Source organism: Dromaius novaehollandiae, chromosome 11 (genome assembly GCF_036370855.1).
Source record: "Dromaius novaehollandiae isolate bDroNov1 chromosome 11, bDroNov1.hap1, whole genome shotgun sequence".
NCBI classification, from domain to species: domain Eukaryota; kingdom Metazoa; phylum Chordata; class Aves; order Casuariiformes; family Dromaiidae; genus Dromaius; species Dromaius novaehollandiae.
In genome coordinates, this window is record NC_088108.1 from 22,397,885 (window position 1) to 22,412,257 (window position 14,373).

The 14,373-nt window shown below is 48.0% G+C and overlaps 1 protein-coding gene across 13 annotated transcripts in view; it reads left to right on the plus strand.

The window, feature by feature from the left end:
* MBNL3 (muscleblind like splicing regulator 3) overlaps positions 1-14,373 on the plus strand; it is a 105,994-nt gene that overhangs the window by 23,175 nt on the left and 68,446 nt on the right. For 9 of the 13 annotated variants that reach the window (XR_010391085.1, XR_010391086.1, XM_064518335.1 and 6 more), the window contains exon 2: positions 13,358-14,331. The exons of 3 other annotated variants lie outside the window; for them this stretch is intronic. Coding sequence is in view for 8 of the 10 variants with exons in the window: in XM_064518335.1 (XP_064374405.1) it covers positions 14,158-14,331 (174 nt within the window). In the remaining 2 variants the exon portion in view is untranslated. Of the gene's footprint in view, positions 1-13,174; positions 13,250-13,357; positions 14,332-14,373 lie in introns of those variants that run through there. One more of the 13 variants, XM_026110917.2, reaches the window with a different exon arrangement.

Below are 14,373 nucleotides of genomic sequence, written 5' to 3' on the forward strand. Positions count from 1 at the left end.
TCTCTTGTCTTCTCCTGTCACTCCCTTCTCACAGGTGCTCTGGGTTGCGATGGCCATGCTGTGGCCGCAGGGAATGGTGAGGAGAGGAATTTGAGGATGGAGCAGAGATGCTAGCCTCCACCTGCGCACTGTTCCTTTCTCGATGCCTTGATGCTCCCTAAACTTAACCCCTATGAGGTAATCCCCTGGATTAACTGTCTCCTTGCTGATTTCAAGGGAAGTTCCTTGCAGTCCCGTTTCTAGTGGGCAGAGGTCTGTGTGGTCTCTGGAGAGAGTGACAGGGCAGCAGCAGTGCGTGCACCAGCTAAAGGCACGCCTGTGTCGAGCCCCAGTCCCATTTGTCCTGACCCGAATGCATGGAACAGCTTGTTCTCTGTTGTCTATTAACCCTTACAAAGAAACTTAATCTTGTTCTCCTTTGTTCTGCTTTGGTTGTGCTCGGCAGGGTCAGGCCCGTGCTCTCTGTGTAGGGCCGGAGCCTGGCTGAATAGCTCCATACCCCATGGGGCAGAGCCTGCACTGGAGTTAATTGCTGAGTGATGATGGCTCGCCCCAGCTGAAGAGCTGCTCCCAGGAGCTGTTTAAGCCTCTGTTTCTTGTATCTCGGTGCCAATCAGATTAGCTGGTGCCAGGAAACAGACCATGGCCTGCTTGCTCTTGAATGCACCCTTTTTCCTCCTTACCTGTTATTCCCAGTTAAGCCACTTCCTGCTCCTCCTTGATTCTCTTATTTAGTTTTGTTCCTTCCTTTTCATTTTCAGTCTCATTCTGGCCTGTCTTTTCTCTCCCTGAGGCTGTGTCTCGCTGCGTTTTGACATCCAGCCTTAGCACTTAACAATAGGCTAAATCCTGCTCGCTGTCGTACCGCCGGCTGCTCCGTTTGCAGCGCGTCAGCACCGCGTGGCCCTCTGCAGCGCTCCGCTGTGCTTGCCTCGCTCACGAGTCTCCCCACAACACTCGGGCTGTTGTGGCTTGGATCCCCTTTAATGTGCACAAGTCGAGATCTCTCCAGTTCGCTGGAGCTACTAAAGGCAAAGAAAGAGGAATGGATTCAGGAGGCAAGAGGGTTTTCTGCTGAGGGAGGGAAGGATGTGGGTGTCTAGGCACCGAGCTTTTCTTCCCAGCTCTGTCATTTAACCTCTCCTTATCTTCTCTTCCATTTGTACAATTTGTTTGTTAGTGTTTACCCATCACAGAGAGGTCTCTTGAGACATTAGAATATACATTAGCCTCTTTAGCCTCTAAAAATAGAGGGTGTGAGTTGCTGGAGAAGAGTGAAGCCACAACTTGCGCAGAGTGCAGTCGGTGTTGCTGTCTGTCTGTCCACGCTCCCTGTGCCACTCGAATGGCCGAGAGCCACCCGACTGCGCCTGAGCCCTGGGGCTGTCCCCCGTTCAGCTGTCTGTGCTTCCTTGGCGTCGTTCTGCAGCGCTCAGAGCTGGGCCCTTCCGCTCCCTTGCTGCTGATTTCGGTAAGGGGTTCACTGCTGCAAATGCAGACAAACTCAACTCTCCTGCCCCAACCTTACAGGGCCACGTGTTCCAGCATGGGTGCCTGTGCCAAAACCGGCCCATCCCCTGCCTCTCGCAAGGCCCCACCTTTATCCTTCTTCTAAAAATAAAATGCAAGGACATTCCTTCCTGGTTACTCTGTTCTGTTATTCTGACCTCATTAGACTTTCCCAATACAAAAATTCATTGAACTCCTCTATTAGCAGTGAAAACAAAAACAAGATCATTGGACTTCCTTTGGAAAAAATGCATCTATATGACGAGGACGAACTGTTGGGAGCCAAATTTCCACTGCTGAGTTTGCGCCGTATGCATATGTTCCCTAGTATGCCTTTTAGTAAACAAAGTTGTCTTCACACTTAGAAGGATTTAAACAATTTATCCTTTATATCTTAACTGATTTCCCTCCCACTCTTTCTCCCTGACTTGAAATAAATTGCTCCTGTGATGTTAGAAGGAGCAAAGTGCTGTTAGCTGGGGTCACTGGAACGGTGGCATTTTCTTCAGACCCCCGTGCTAAATGTATTTTGAGGATTACGTAAGCGCATGTGCGGAGGGATGATAGCCAGCTGATGGATTGCTAAGCCACATCATAAATTCTGTTCATCGGACACCTTTGATTACCTCCTCTGCACTCTGCCCGTAATCATTCTCCTTCAAACATCCTTCTAATGTTCTTAACAGCAGCCAATTAAAACAAAGACTCAACTTGCCGTATATCCCCTCTTCCCCTCTGCCATCCTCCAAGCTCCTTCCCTTAGGCAAAAAATGAGTGTGCTGGTTGGAGGTCCAGGGTGTGTGCCCAGGGCATGGGGGAATACATCCCTGTCTGTTATTTTGTCAGCTCTGAGAGGGACCCGGGGTAGATGCTGGTGTGTGTTCCTGTTGCTGATCAGAAGAGTGGCCGGGGGCTGCAGGGCGGTGAAGGGAAAGACGAGGCAAGTGGGAGGGCGCTGTTTATCTGTATGGGTGCCCTGTCTAGCTGGGACGCGTCTTCTCAGACTCAGTAGTTTCACATGTATTCAGGTGCTTTCTGGCAGAAAAGCATGCCACGAGCATGCTTGGGAAAGTGGGAAGTAATTTGGGCCACTATGGCTTCCATGGGGAAGAAGTTGAAGCCATAACCCTACAAATGCAGGAAGCCAAGGAGAGAATTGATGATCTGAGGACGTTAGTTACGTCCATGACTTGGGCATCCTAGGGCAAACGAAGGGCGAAAGGCTGAGAAGTTGATTCATCCAGCTGGCAATGAGATGAAGAGGAATGGATAACAGATTTTGGGGTGAGCGAGAGGCGGCAGAGGCTGACATACTGACTGTGAACGGCTTGCAACACACCTTGAGGGTGACTTCATTGGCGTCCCTTTGCATTTTGCAGGGCATGGCTGTGTCAGCTCCTCTCCGTGCACCCCCTTGGCCCCTGGGAACACCCCAGCAGACTGGCCGAGCGTGTGGCACTTGGCGCCAGAAGTGCAGTTCCCAAATTGGTGCTTAAACCTTCTCAGTGCCTCTTGGCTCGCTGTTCCCCCACGTGTACTGCAGCACCGCTTCCCTGCCATGCCGGGAGGGTGTTTATGGCTATGCAAGCAGGATTGAAGTTGTTGGACGTGCCTTTCATCTTGTTGCAGCCTGCTGGATTAATGGGGCAGGGGTGGGTGTGCACGCACGCCTGTGTATGTATGGTGTGTGTGTTTTTCTTTTCTTTTTTTCCCCCTCTCCTCTCCTGTATCCTATTTCGGACTGTAATGACTGTGGGGTCTGAGAAAGACTTATTCATCTAGTGCTTGTAAAGCCTTTACCATAGTAGTTTTTTAATGCCTGGTGGTCATTCCTTGGTTTTATCCTCCAGACATTGCTGAGGGGATAGGGGAGTATTGTCCCCTGTTTGCAGAGATTAAGGGACTTGCCCTGTGTCACTTGCAGAGCCTGTTGCTGAAGCAGGCTTCGAACCCTTGTCTCCAGGGTCCCCATCTGGCACTTAGACTAGAGCATCTTTCCTGTTTAAATGGTAACCTGCTGCAACTACCTGTGGGAAGATGATGCCTTTGGAGTCGGGACTAGGCTGCTCTGGATTTTCACTCATGTATAGAAGTAAAAAGGAAGCTCTCAGTTGTCAGGATGTTTGCTTTTCCTGATTTTCTGCCTATTTTAACTTCTTTCAGGATAAAAAAAAAAAAAGTCTTGAAATATGATGTTTTTCTTGCTTGGCTCTTGGTCTCTCTGTCATCATAGATTTGCTTTGCAACTTGAGGAGGCTGTTACAGGTCTGAGTAGAGAGGAATAAGTAAGAGCTTGCCTTTTCTGGAGTCCTGAATTATTTTGCAAATAATTCTTTAGTACTTTTCTATGTGTTATGACCTTTTGCATAGCCCAGAAATGGTAGGTGCTTTCACTTTTGTGCATGAGTCCTCGCTTTGTAACACGTAGTGTAATTCGGATGGACTCAAATGTAGTAGCATAAAGACTTTGGAGGCCTGCCCTGTGAGAAGGGGAAAATTACTGTCTGGCCCAGAGCAATGGCTTTGTGATGACTGCATTGTGTTCTGGTGCTCTGTGTTTGTACCAAACTGGTTTGCTGCCAAGTTACTTATGGCTTATCCAAGCACTCTGTACAAAGAATGTTAAAAGACAAACTATTTTTATTTTCTGTGAATTCTTCCAGCTGAGAAAGTTCAAACCACTGTCCAGAGCGCTGTCTCCTCTTTCTCCTGGCCTGTTTTCACCAGGTAGGCCAGCTAATACCTTGCTGTATGAGCCTACAGTATGTGTGTAGGAGCACATATGCACTTCCAGGAGATGCAGTACGAGACCTGAAGGGAAAATGCTGCCCTGTTATTCCTCTGGGGACAATGGCTTGACTGTTGGAGAAAATCTGGCTGTCTGAGCGTCAGGCTCTGTACAAACGGGAAGTCCAGAATGGGGCAGTCGTAGCCACACATCTGTTTTGACCGTGCAACGTTTCTCTTCAACTCGTCCTTCTGAGCTTTCTCCTCATTTCTGTGAAACCCATAAAACCCGTCGGTGTCATGAAATGTGTAGGCTTTTCTGGCGAGCCATCTGCTGCGGCTCGGCATCCTCTCTGAGCGCTGCAGCCTGCCTTTGGCTGTGCTTTGGAGGACGGTGCTGGCAAGAAGAATGCCGTGACCCAGCAGTCCCCGCTTGTCGGAGGGGAGAAGTTGTGTTGTGCAATGGGAATTTCCTAGGCACAAGTATGTGCACATGGACAGAGACACCCGAGAAGCATGAGACCTGCTGAACGTGCCCTGTGCAGGTATGCAGCATGTGTGCAGTAAGTCTGACACCTTCCAAAAGCCCCAGGCCTCCTGCACGGCATGATGAATGGGTGAGCTGGGCTGCTCTGTGCTGGAAAAATATGTCCTGTGCTGAGGGCTGGGATTCCCTAGGCTGCAGCAGCCAGGTTGGAAGCATCCAGTTCGTGACAATACCAAATGGCTGGAAAGTCCCTGAATTGCCACAAGTAATTGGGGGGGGGGGGAGATGCTGTCTGGGAAAACTCAGTTAAGTGTGAGCAGCACTGGTACTGCAGAGTTTTGGGGCAAAAGGCATTCCTATTTTGGGAGGGGTGAGGGAGTAGGCAGAAGGATGAGAATAGTCTTTGGCCAGGGTAGGAATAGTGGATACCTTTGCTCCTGAGCACCCACAGGTCCCTCCCCTCTCCTTCAAATGTTCTCCCTTTCTCTAGGATCAGTTCCAGATCTTTCTTCCAGTCTTGTGTTTCAGTGTTTCTCCTGCTTAATGGTGTATGTTGTCTGGCTCAAGTGTTAAGGCTGTGCTTGGAGCTTAGGAAAGACTCGTAGGTCACTCTTACCGTCAGGATCCCATGAAGTGTGATCCACGTGAAAGCATTCCTTCCCATCGGCCTGCCCAAATAGACGTGCACGCTTATCTGATTGGCAAGGACCTTGGGGGTTTCTCGAACGCTGAGTAGGATAATCAGATAGATTGTGGGATACATCTGCTTGATCCTATTTCTTATGATTACGTGGTGAGAAACAAACCTTAATAAGCCTTGGCCTTTCCAGTCTCCTCTGTAAATTTAGGCGACTCAGTTGAGCTCTCTGTGTAAGACAGATCTTTATGCTTGGGGATGGAGGGGCATCCACCTCTGAAGGTGGCCCTGCTTTGAGCAGGCGTTGGAGTAGCTGACCTCTAGACCTCCCTGCCCAATTACTTTTTTCTGTGTTTGCAGCTGGCGTAATTGTAGCCCTAACCCTTTGCAAGCAGTGCTGGCATTGGTGAGGATTTCAGCACTGGTTCAGAGCAGCGAGATAGCTGCTTCTGCACCACAGAAGAAATGCTTCTTTGGGGTCAGCCACCCAGCTTTCGCGCAGCTCCCTGGCCCTTCGCCCGGGAAGCTACCTCCCACGTGAGGCCAGCAGCGATCTGCCAGGCGGGTGCCAGCAGCAGGGAGCATAGTCTCTGCATGGCTGGGGGGACGTGGGCACCGTGCTGGAGCCGTGCTCAAAAAACCCTCGTGTTCGGCCGCCTGATCGTCGCAGTATCCCCGTGAATGACCTCATCTCCTAGGGCAGGTAAGGGATCTCAGTGGGTCGCCCCTAGTGGAGGGAGCTGCAGTAGGAAAGAGGACTAACTGATGTCGAATAAGCTGATGGCAGGGAATCCAAAGCCCAAAAAAGCAAAAATGCAGGTTTTTTCTGTTCTAGCAACAAATCTATTCAACAGAATAGATGGAAGTTCCCTTTGAACTGCTGCACTGCATGCTGCCCTGGAACACCCTGTGGAAAGGTATTTGTTCTGCGGAGGCACGTGTGGGTCCAGCACAGTAGCTTCTGGGACTTTTTTTTAAAGGCAAACAAATAAATAAACAAAGCTTCTTAAATTGAAATGTTTTTGTAATATATTTTGGCTTAGAATTCCCCAGCAAATGGTGGCAAACAGCTCTCAGTCTTTTGCCTGGGGAAGCATTTTGGAGAAGAGCTGATCCGGCAGGACCGAAGGGGAGAAGGGTTCTCTGAACCCTACGGGACAGGGGTGGTAGAGGTTGATGATAAAGGAAAAGAGATTGTGAAAATTTGAGGCAGCTGAGGAAGTAGGAGCACATGGTCTACAGTGAAGAATGATAGATTTCAGAAACAAAAAATAATTTTTTTCCAAATGTTTCATTAAATCCAGCATTTACTTTTCCTGTGCTAGTTTGCTGTAGGGTGTAAATGCAGAGAATTGCATATGTGCAGTGAAGGATAAAGTAAAGTTCCTTGAGTTTGTCTGTATTTTGTTTTTCTTCTCTGCACTGAAAGGCTCCCTTCCCCCACAGTACTTTATTTTGTTTGTCCTGGTCCTACAGCTGCCATTTCTTCAGGTAAGGAGGGTGTCTAGGTTAGGCTAAGTCGTGCCATCCTGCAATGAGCAGTGGGAGCACTCAGAGGTGTGATGGATGACCCGTTTTCCCCAGGATGGCAGACTGTAGCCTTGGCAACGCTGACTGTCCCTGCAGAGCACCACATCAATCTTCCAGGGTGCTGCAAATCCGGGAGCTTTAGGGAGGTGTGTGTTGGCGAATTTTTGGAGATGTGTGACACAATATGTGCAACTTCAGCCTTCTCCTTGGAGGAGAAGGAGGATTTTTCTCATGCTGCTCTTTCCATGGAGGTCATGATCAGTAACCCATGCTCTGTCGAGTTGCTCTCTAAGCCAGAGGCATGAGTGAGTGTGGGGGAAGAAGGGCAAGTCGGTGTTGGTGGCTCCTGGAGCACAGAAATGTGTGGTGTTTGCACTCCTAGACGTCCAGCTTGAGTGCACAGCCACTTCTGTAGTTGGTTTGTATCCTGCCAACGAGGCTTTTCCATTGCAGCATCTTTGGGGGGTTGCTTTATTTGGGTTTGTGTTTTCTGGCTTGTGCTGTCCTTTCTTGAGTAGACAGCACTCCAGGCTGCAGCTGACTCTTCAGCATGCAGTGTGATCCTTGGTGATTCAGGGCCCCCAACATCTGCGATTAGACCTTGAACAGAAACTTTCCATGCGTGGCCATGGAAGAGAAAATCTGTTCTTTTTCTGGGTAACTGGTCGAAGAACAAAAGAGGTTTTATTTCTTCCTGGCTGTGAAGGTCTACCTTAAATTAAGTAAACTGTTCCCTGAGGGAGAAAGTGTCCAGGTACAGAATGTTCACAAAGGAAATATTCAAGGTGTCTACCCGAGTCCCTAAAGTGTTTGCTTTTAAAGTATAAAGGCCAAGGCAAAAATAGAATATTATTTTCTAATTTAAAAGCAAAAATATCTCTTGCAGGTGGCAGAAAATAAATTGACCTTCTTCATGTTTGATACTGCAGCCCATTAAGTACACAGGCAGAAAGCAGGAGCTATTAAAAAGTCAGCCATTTCCACAGGTACTTTCTGTTCCAAGTGCACAGACCGTGTGAGCGCAGGGGGGGTGGGACTGGGCCCGTTCTGGAGGCAGGCCTGCTGCGTGCCGACTGTTGGCATTGCAACACCAGAGGAATTCGAGTGCTGTTGGTTTTTAGGTGATACAGGCTGAGAGCCTTGCTAATCTGGACTTCAGCAATGCAGGATCCATGCCTTGACCTTGTTTTTTGTGTGTGTGTGTGGTTTCTTTTGCTGTTGTACAACCTTGCTGGTACCACTTTTGAACCAGTCCTGAGCAAAGCAGAGAGCCGCTCTGTGATTCAGTTGCGGCACTGCCTAAATTGCCATGGGCTTTTTGTGAGGCTTGAATGAACCTCTCCTCTGAAGAGTCAGCTTACTGAACTAATGTCGTCATGTCCCAGGCTTGGTAGGTCCAGGATGAAGATGTCTTTTTTTTTTTTTCTTACTGACTCTGAAAGCTCTCCACAGATGTGGGTTATCTCTTTTCATGCATTATTGCCAATAAATGTACCGATGCAGCATTCCCCAGTAAAATCTTGTCCTTGGCTATACCTTTTTGATTACTTTGAGAAGCCAGAGTGCAGTTTCACATGTCCTCCTTTATCGCTGTTGTGAAGGTGGAGGAGAAAGAAAGGACTGGGAAAGAGGCTTGGGCTTGGTTGGCCATGGAAAGTGGAAGTCCTGTTGTATGGTGGTGGTACTGACATATGCAGCATTTCCAGAAGCATAGCATTTATTTGGAAGTGGGCTTTTAGGTTTTTTGTTTGTTTTTTGGTGGTGGGGGGTGGTTCTTGACAGTGGTAATACCTCTATTCTGTGCATGAGGAGTTTTACCATTTGGGCTTATTGAGGAGGGGTGGCAGTGGGCACACCAAGTTTCTCTGTACCCTTTGGCACTGAGTTTCAAAAGAGAGGATACAGAATTGTCTAGAAGGTGCAAGGACTCAAGACTGACAGTCACTTGCGCAGCCAGCTAGATTTAGTGCATTGAGGAACAGCCATAAAAATTTTGGGGGGCTCTGGCACTATCTAGGTACTCACTGAGAACATTAATGGTTCAAGGGTCCTTTTGGAATTGGTGAAAGATTTGATGTCTGAATTTTTTCAGTATAAGAGCACAGTTCATTGCTCTTCATCGGCTGCAGTGAAAACAGGGTGTCCATCCATTCAGGCTGGTTTGCTCTGAGCTTTCGTTGAAGATAACTCACAAAACTGGTTAAAGTGTGTTGCTGTCCAGCAATATAAAGCTTAGTTCAGAGCCAAGAGACCAGGTCCTCCGTTCTTGTCTTCTACTAAGTGCTAGGGTTTGTGCTGAGGAGGGTAGTGTGGAAAGTATTAGATAGGCTTTAAAAAAAAAAAAAAAAAAAGGCATGGCTGGAGTTTGGTTTGAAGACGCTTTCATGCCCTCTCACTGCCTGCCCCATCTCCCTGGTTCAGGTAAAGGGAAATCATTGCTGTTCTCATTCATTGGGACTGTCAGCTAGGATAAAAGTGGTTTTTTTGCCTCTCATCCGAGCAGATGTGACCTGGAACTTGTTGAGGAACAGTAAATATGGAACCCCACCTTGCCATTTTTACTGAGTCATTTTTTTTGGAGCAGAATGGCACTTTCAATAGCATCACTTACACATGGGAGCTGCTGGAATCAACCCTGTCACATAAATTGCAATCTCTGAACTCTGCTGTCAGGACGCGTGCTCAGGAGTCGACACCCATGGGGTATTGGTAGACGGGTTTCAGTTTCATGGAAAGCAAGAGGAATCCAGCTGTCAAGTGAAGATATTTGTCCTTCGCTGTGTCCTCACGTTACCCCAAGCGGCTAGGGTGTCTTAATCCCGCCAGAGGCGAGGTTGGACGTGACCTTCACAGATCAGACTGCCCTTGTTCCCGTTCGCTTCAGAAGCAGCAAGACTCGCTCTGTTGACATCCAGAGCAAGGCTGCATCCTCCCGCATTTCGAGCAATTAGGCCCGGCTCAGCAAGTGGCCGTATAGTAGGGGCTTTAAGGTTATTGTTTCCTCAAAGGGATAAAGGCCACAGGTTTTTCTGTGTTGCTGCTTTCTCCAGCTTCTGATGCTGCTGCGGTCGAAGCTAAATTGGCCCATGCGGCAGCAGAGATGAGCTGTGCCAGGCAAGTCTGGCTCAGGGAGCGGCAGCACCTACCCTTTGTTGTATTTCCTGAGAGCAGAGGAAAGCAGTGTTTTGCGGAGCTACTTTGTATCCTCGTTAGGTGTTGCTTTTGGCATGGATGTTTTTAATCCTCCCATGTGAAGTAAGTGGGAGAACAAAATGAATAAAATGCCAGTTCCCAAAAAAGGGTAATACGCGGAATGGGAAAAATGTATCACGGTGAGAATGGTTGTAGTTGTTTGCTGCCAGGAATTGAAACACGGAGAACTGAAACTTTATAGGGTCAGTGGTGGGTTCCTGTCAAATGCTTTTCACCCCTTGGCTGCATGCAGGGGAGCAGCGTAAGGCGCTGTGCGGTGTCAGCCTGGAGCACGCGCGCTTTAGGCTTTCCTCGCGGCCACAGGGAGGGGGGATTTGCATCAGTCCAAACATCGATCTAGTTGTTGACTTGCAGAAAATCCTAGCTCACGCTCCTTTGGGCTGTGATCGCAGAAGCCTAAACACGACGACTGCTGTCTGCGCTTGCTGGTCTCCCAGCTTAGATAAACCTGTGAAATAGATTAATTTATTTAGGCCCCGATTCAGCAAAGCGCTCAAGTACGTGCTTCCCTCTCTGCTTTCCAGTAAGATTGTTGGCATGCTCAGAGTTAAGCATGTGCTTGAGTGCTCTCCTGAGTGGGTGACAAACAGGTGATCTGAGGCAGTGTGTGCTTTTGCTGTGCTCTGCTGATTGTCGGCAGACTGCAAAATTGAGGCCCTGATGCTAACAATTTTCTCACTTATTTACCTCCCCCCCCAGTATAGAGGTCCTAGTCCTAGAGTCTGGGGTGATAGTCTCCCTTCCCACAGAAAAGGGGGTGGTTTTGGTAACACAGAATATTGTGTCCTGCTTTTCCATGTTAAACAGACCATTTTTTCCATCCTAGAGCAGGGGTCTCTCTTCCATTTCTGTCAGCTGAACATCTGCAAATGTTTCTTCATACAGTTCTCTCACTGTTTTTTCATTAGAATTGTAAAAAAGTCTGCTGTCACATGTGTCCGTATATATCAATATTTGTATTTTAATATTGCCTAGGGTTGATGTGACTTATCTTCCATTAATGTGATTCCTTTCAATGTGAGGACTCTCAGACCAGCGTACTGCATGCAGATACTTGTATGTCTGTGTGCACATGTGTGCTCCCGGGTTACATGGGTGAGAGCAAGACGATCATTTAGTTAGCAGCACTTTTCAGGATTTTTTCAAAGTGGAAGGGCTGGGAAGCGGCATATCTTACTGCACTGTTTATACATCTTGCTGTAATCATGTATTAAGTTCAGACTTGCTGTATTCAGGCCTGGCATTAACAGACCCTCACTTCTACTGGAGTCTGGGGCTCTGGAGTAGGCACTTAATTCACAAGATGGTTGTATTGCAGTCTGCTCACAGCAGCTCCTCAGAGCATTCTTTCTAATCCCCACCCATATTTGACCTGTTCTAGCTCGTTTTTTAAGAGCTGCACCCAGCCTGTCCCTCACTCTCTGTGGAAAGGTTTCCACATGTCTTTCTGTGCTTGCTGAGCTCAGTTGGACTGGGAGTCTGGATATTAATGAATGGGATTCCCACATAAAATTGCCCTGTTTGCAAAATCAAGATTGATTTAGAGCATCTCTGTCCCTTATGAACCCCCCCAAATATGACTATGGCTAGGTATGCTTTTTTCCTTCCCTTTGAAGTTGAAAACATGCCTAGCAAATCTGATGTTCACAGTCTCTGTTCCCCACCTGATGTGCAAAAATGCAAAGGTCCTTCCAGGCCCATGGGCTGGACTAACCCTGTACTGATGCTGCAGGCCTGAGCGTAGGAATCGGGGCACTTTCTGTTACAAACTTGGCTCTGCTTAACTGAGAAAATACTTGCAATGTAGGCTTTAACATTTTTTTTTTTTAATGCAAAAATAATTGAACCCGTGAATCAAGCAGCCCCCCTGCCCCACCCCCTGCTGCTGCTGACAGCATCTTCCCACACCGCTTCCCTGGTAGCGCTGCCTGCTCCAGCTCCAGCAGCCTTCAGTTGCTGATCAGCGTAACTGCAATAGCACATCAATAATAAAGGAAGAATTTAAGCCTCCTTTTCTCGTAGTCAAAGGCTGTTGTCTTAAGTTTTAATAGCAGTCATGTGAACAAGATCCTGTGCCCATCAAAGGTTTGCAGGATTGGGAAGCAATACTTCAGAAAGAATTGGATTTTGCAAACACGGAAACAGCGCAATCCTATCAGGCTGCACTGGTACATCTGATACTGGAATGGGGAGCTCCAGGGGTGGCTTAACATTTTAGTGGATGCCAAGGAAAGCTTGAATAGGAGTTTATTGGAAGTTGCTTGCAGGATAACTCAAGTAGCTGGACTCAGAGTGATTTGAGTTGTCTGTAGTTTTGCTGAAAAGTACAGCTGCGAACAAGGAGTTAACGTGTTGTGTGTGCGTGTGGCTCAAGCTTCCTTGCCAGGTTTGTTTTTGCTTTTGTAGATCCCAAATTTATAGATGCATGACTGCAAAGGAGTCGTTTGTCCGAGTGTAGCGTCCCAGTCCGCTGCTGAGCCAGCTCTGTAGTTAGCAATGGGTTAAATAAAACACCTTAAAAATGTGTAGCAGTGAGAGGGCTGAGCTGTAGCAGTTCCTTCTGCTTTGTATACAAGAAAGCCACCAGCTGCTCTTCCTGCCAGAACATTTCCTCCAGAAAGGGGGGGGGGGGGGCGCTGATTAATGGGGGGGGGGGAAAAAAAGCATGTGTTGAAAAAGCCCGTATAGCAAAACATTGCCCTTTTGCGTGAAAGGGCTGCGCGGTTCATGCGTCGCACCCGCGCTGTCTGCGCCCGCTTCCAGCCTCGCTGCGCGTGGCCCGGCCGGCCCCGGTGGGGGGAATGGGGCTGCCGCGCACGGGGGGCAACGCGGGGCCTGCGGACCAGGTACGTAGCGCGGCGGCCGAGGCGGGAGCAGCCGGCGGTGGGCCGCTCGCACGGGCAATGCCGAGCCCTGCGCGGCCGCGCTGGAGGCCGGCGCGTCGGGCTGAGGCGTTTTCTGTGCAGTGGGCACAAAAATGAACGGCTGCCAGCATCGGTCGATATGAAACGATCTCTTTTATTGGGCGGCTGCCCAGCCCTTCTGCTGCAAGAGCAAACCTAATTGGTCGCTTCCTCCTACCATGCGCAGCTTCATGTGGGAAATGCCCTTTTTATCTACAATGGCTGACTGCACTGTGCCGCACTGTCAGTGTCTGGGGAGTCCCTCCAGCGAGCCGGCTGGTTCCTAGCGCTCGAGTTGGAAAGGGGGCGATTGTCTTGTTGTAGCTGATTCTATTTCTCTTTTTCCTGCAGGTTGCTGAAAAGTGCCTTTCCTGAAGCCACCGCTGCTTGGATTTCTGTCTAGGGCTGCCTCTCTCTTCCCCCTTCACCCCCCTTTTCTTTTTAATTTGGCGTTGCTTGCAGTTCATACCCTGACGGCAACTCATCCGTTCTCTTCCTTTTTTTTTTTCTCCCCATTTACACGCAGTTTGCTCAGCCATTTTTTTCTTCTCCCGAGTATGTAGCAAATATTAAAAAGAAAGAGGGAAAAAAAAGAAAAAGCAAAAAGAAAAATTATAACATCCTTTTGCTCGTTTTGATGCTCGCGAACTGTAATTTTTAGAAGCAAGAAATAGAAGGAAAAAAGTTTTCTCCCCAAGGACCGAGACCATTCCACAAACTGAAGTGCTGCCAGCAGCATATGCTTTTTGCAAGAATAATTGAAACCATTAACTGGAGAGCACAGAATTCTTTTGAAAGTCTGCCAGTTATTTTCAAGTAACTTAGGCAGTGGCACAAAATATAACACTTATATTTTAACTTCTACAATTGCACTTTTAGGAGCTGGCCTCTAATTTGATTTTCAGTTATTCTGATAAGATTTCTATTTTATGATTGGCTTTATGTTTAATTCTTGTTTAAACAAACACAATTTGACTTAAATGAAAACCTAAGTGCTGATGAATAGGAGTTCTACCAAAGCAACAAGTTAGTTATTTCTTCACATTTAACTTGAATTCACTTTTTTACCCTTTTTTTAAAGAAAAAGATCAGCAGTAAATATTGCCCTGAAAAAGGGTGCAATTGCTTGCATTTTAATTTTTGTTTTTAATATGGCTGTAAACGTTTCCCTGGTCCGTGATACAAAATGGCTGACATTAGAAGTGTGTCGAGAGTTTCAGAGAGGTACTTGTTCTCGGTCTGATGCAGAGTGCAAGTTCGCCCACCCATCCCGGAGTTGCCATGTGGAAAATGGTCGAGTTATTGCCTGCTTTGACTCCCTAAAGGTGAGGACTGTCTAACACGTGCGTTACCTACGCTCGCTTGCT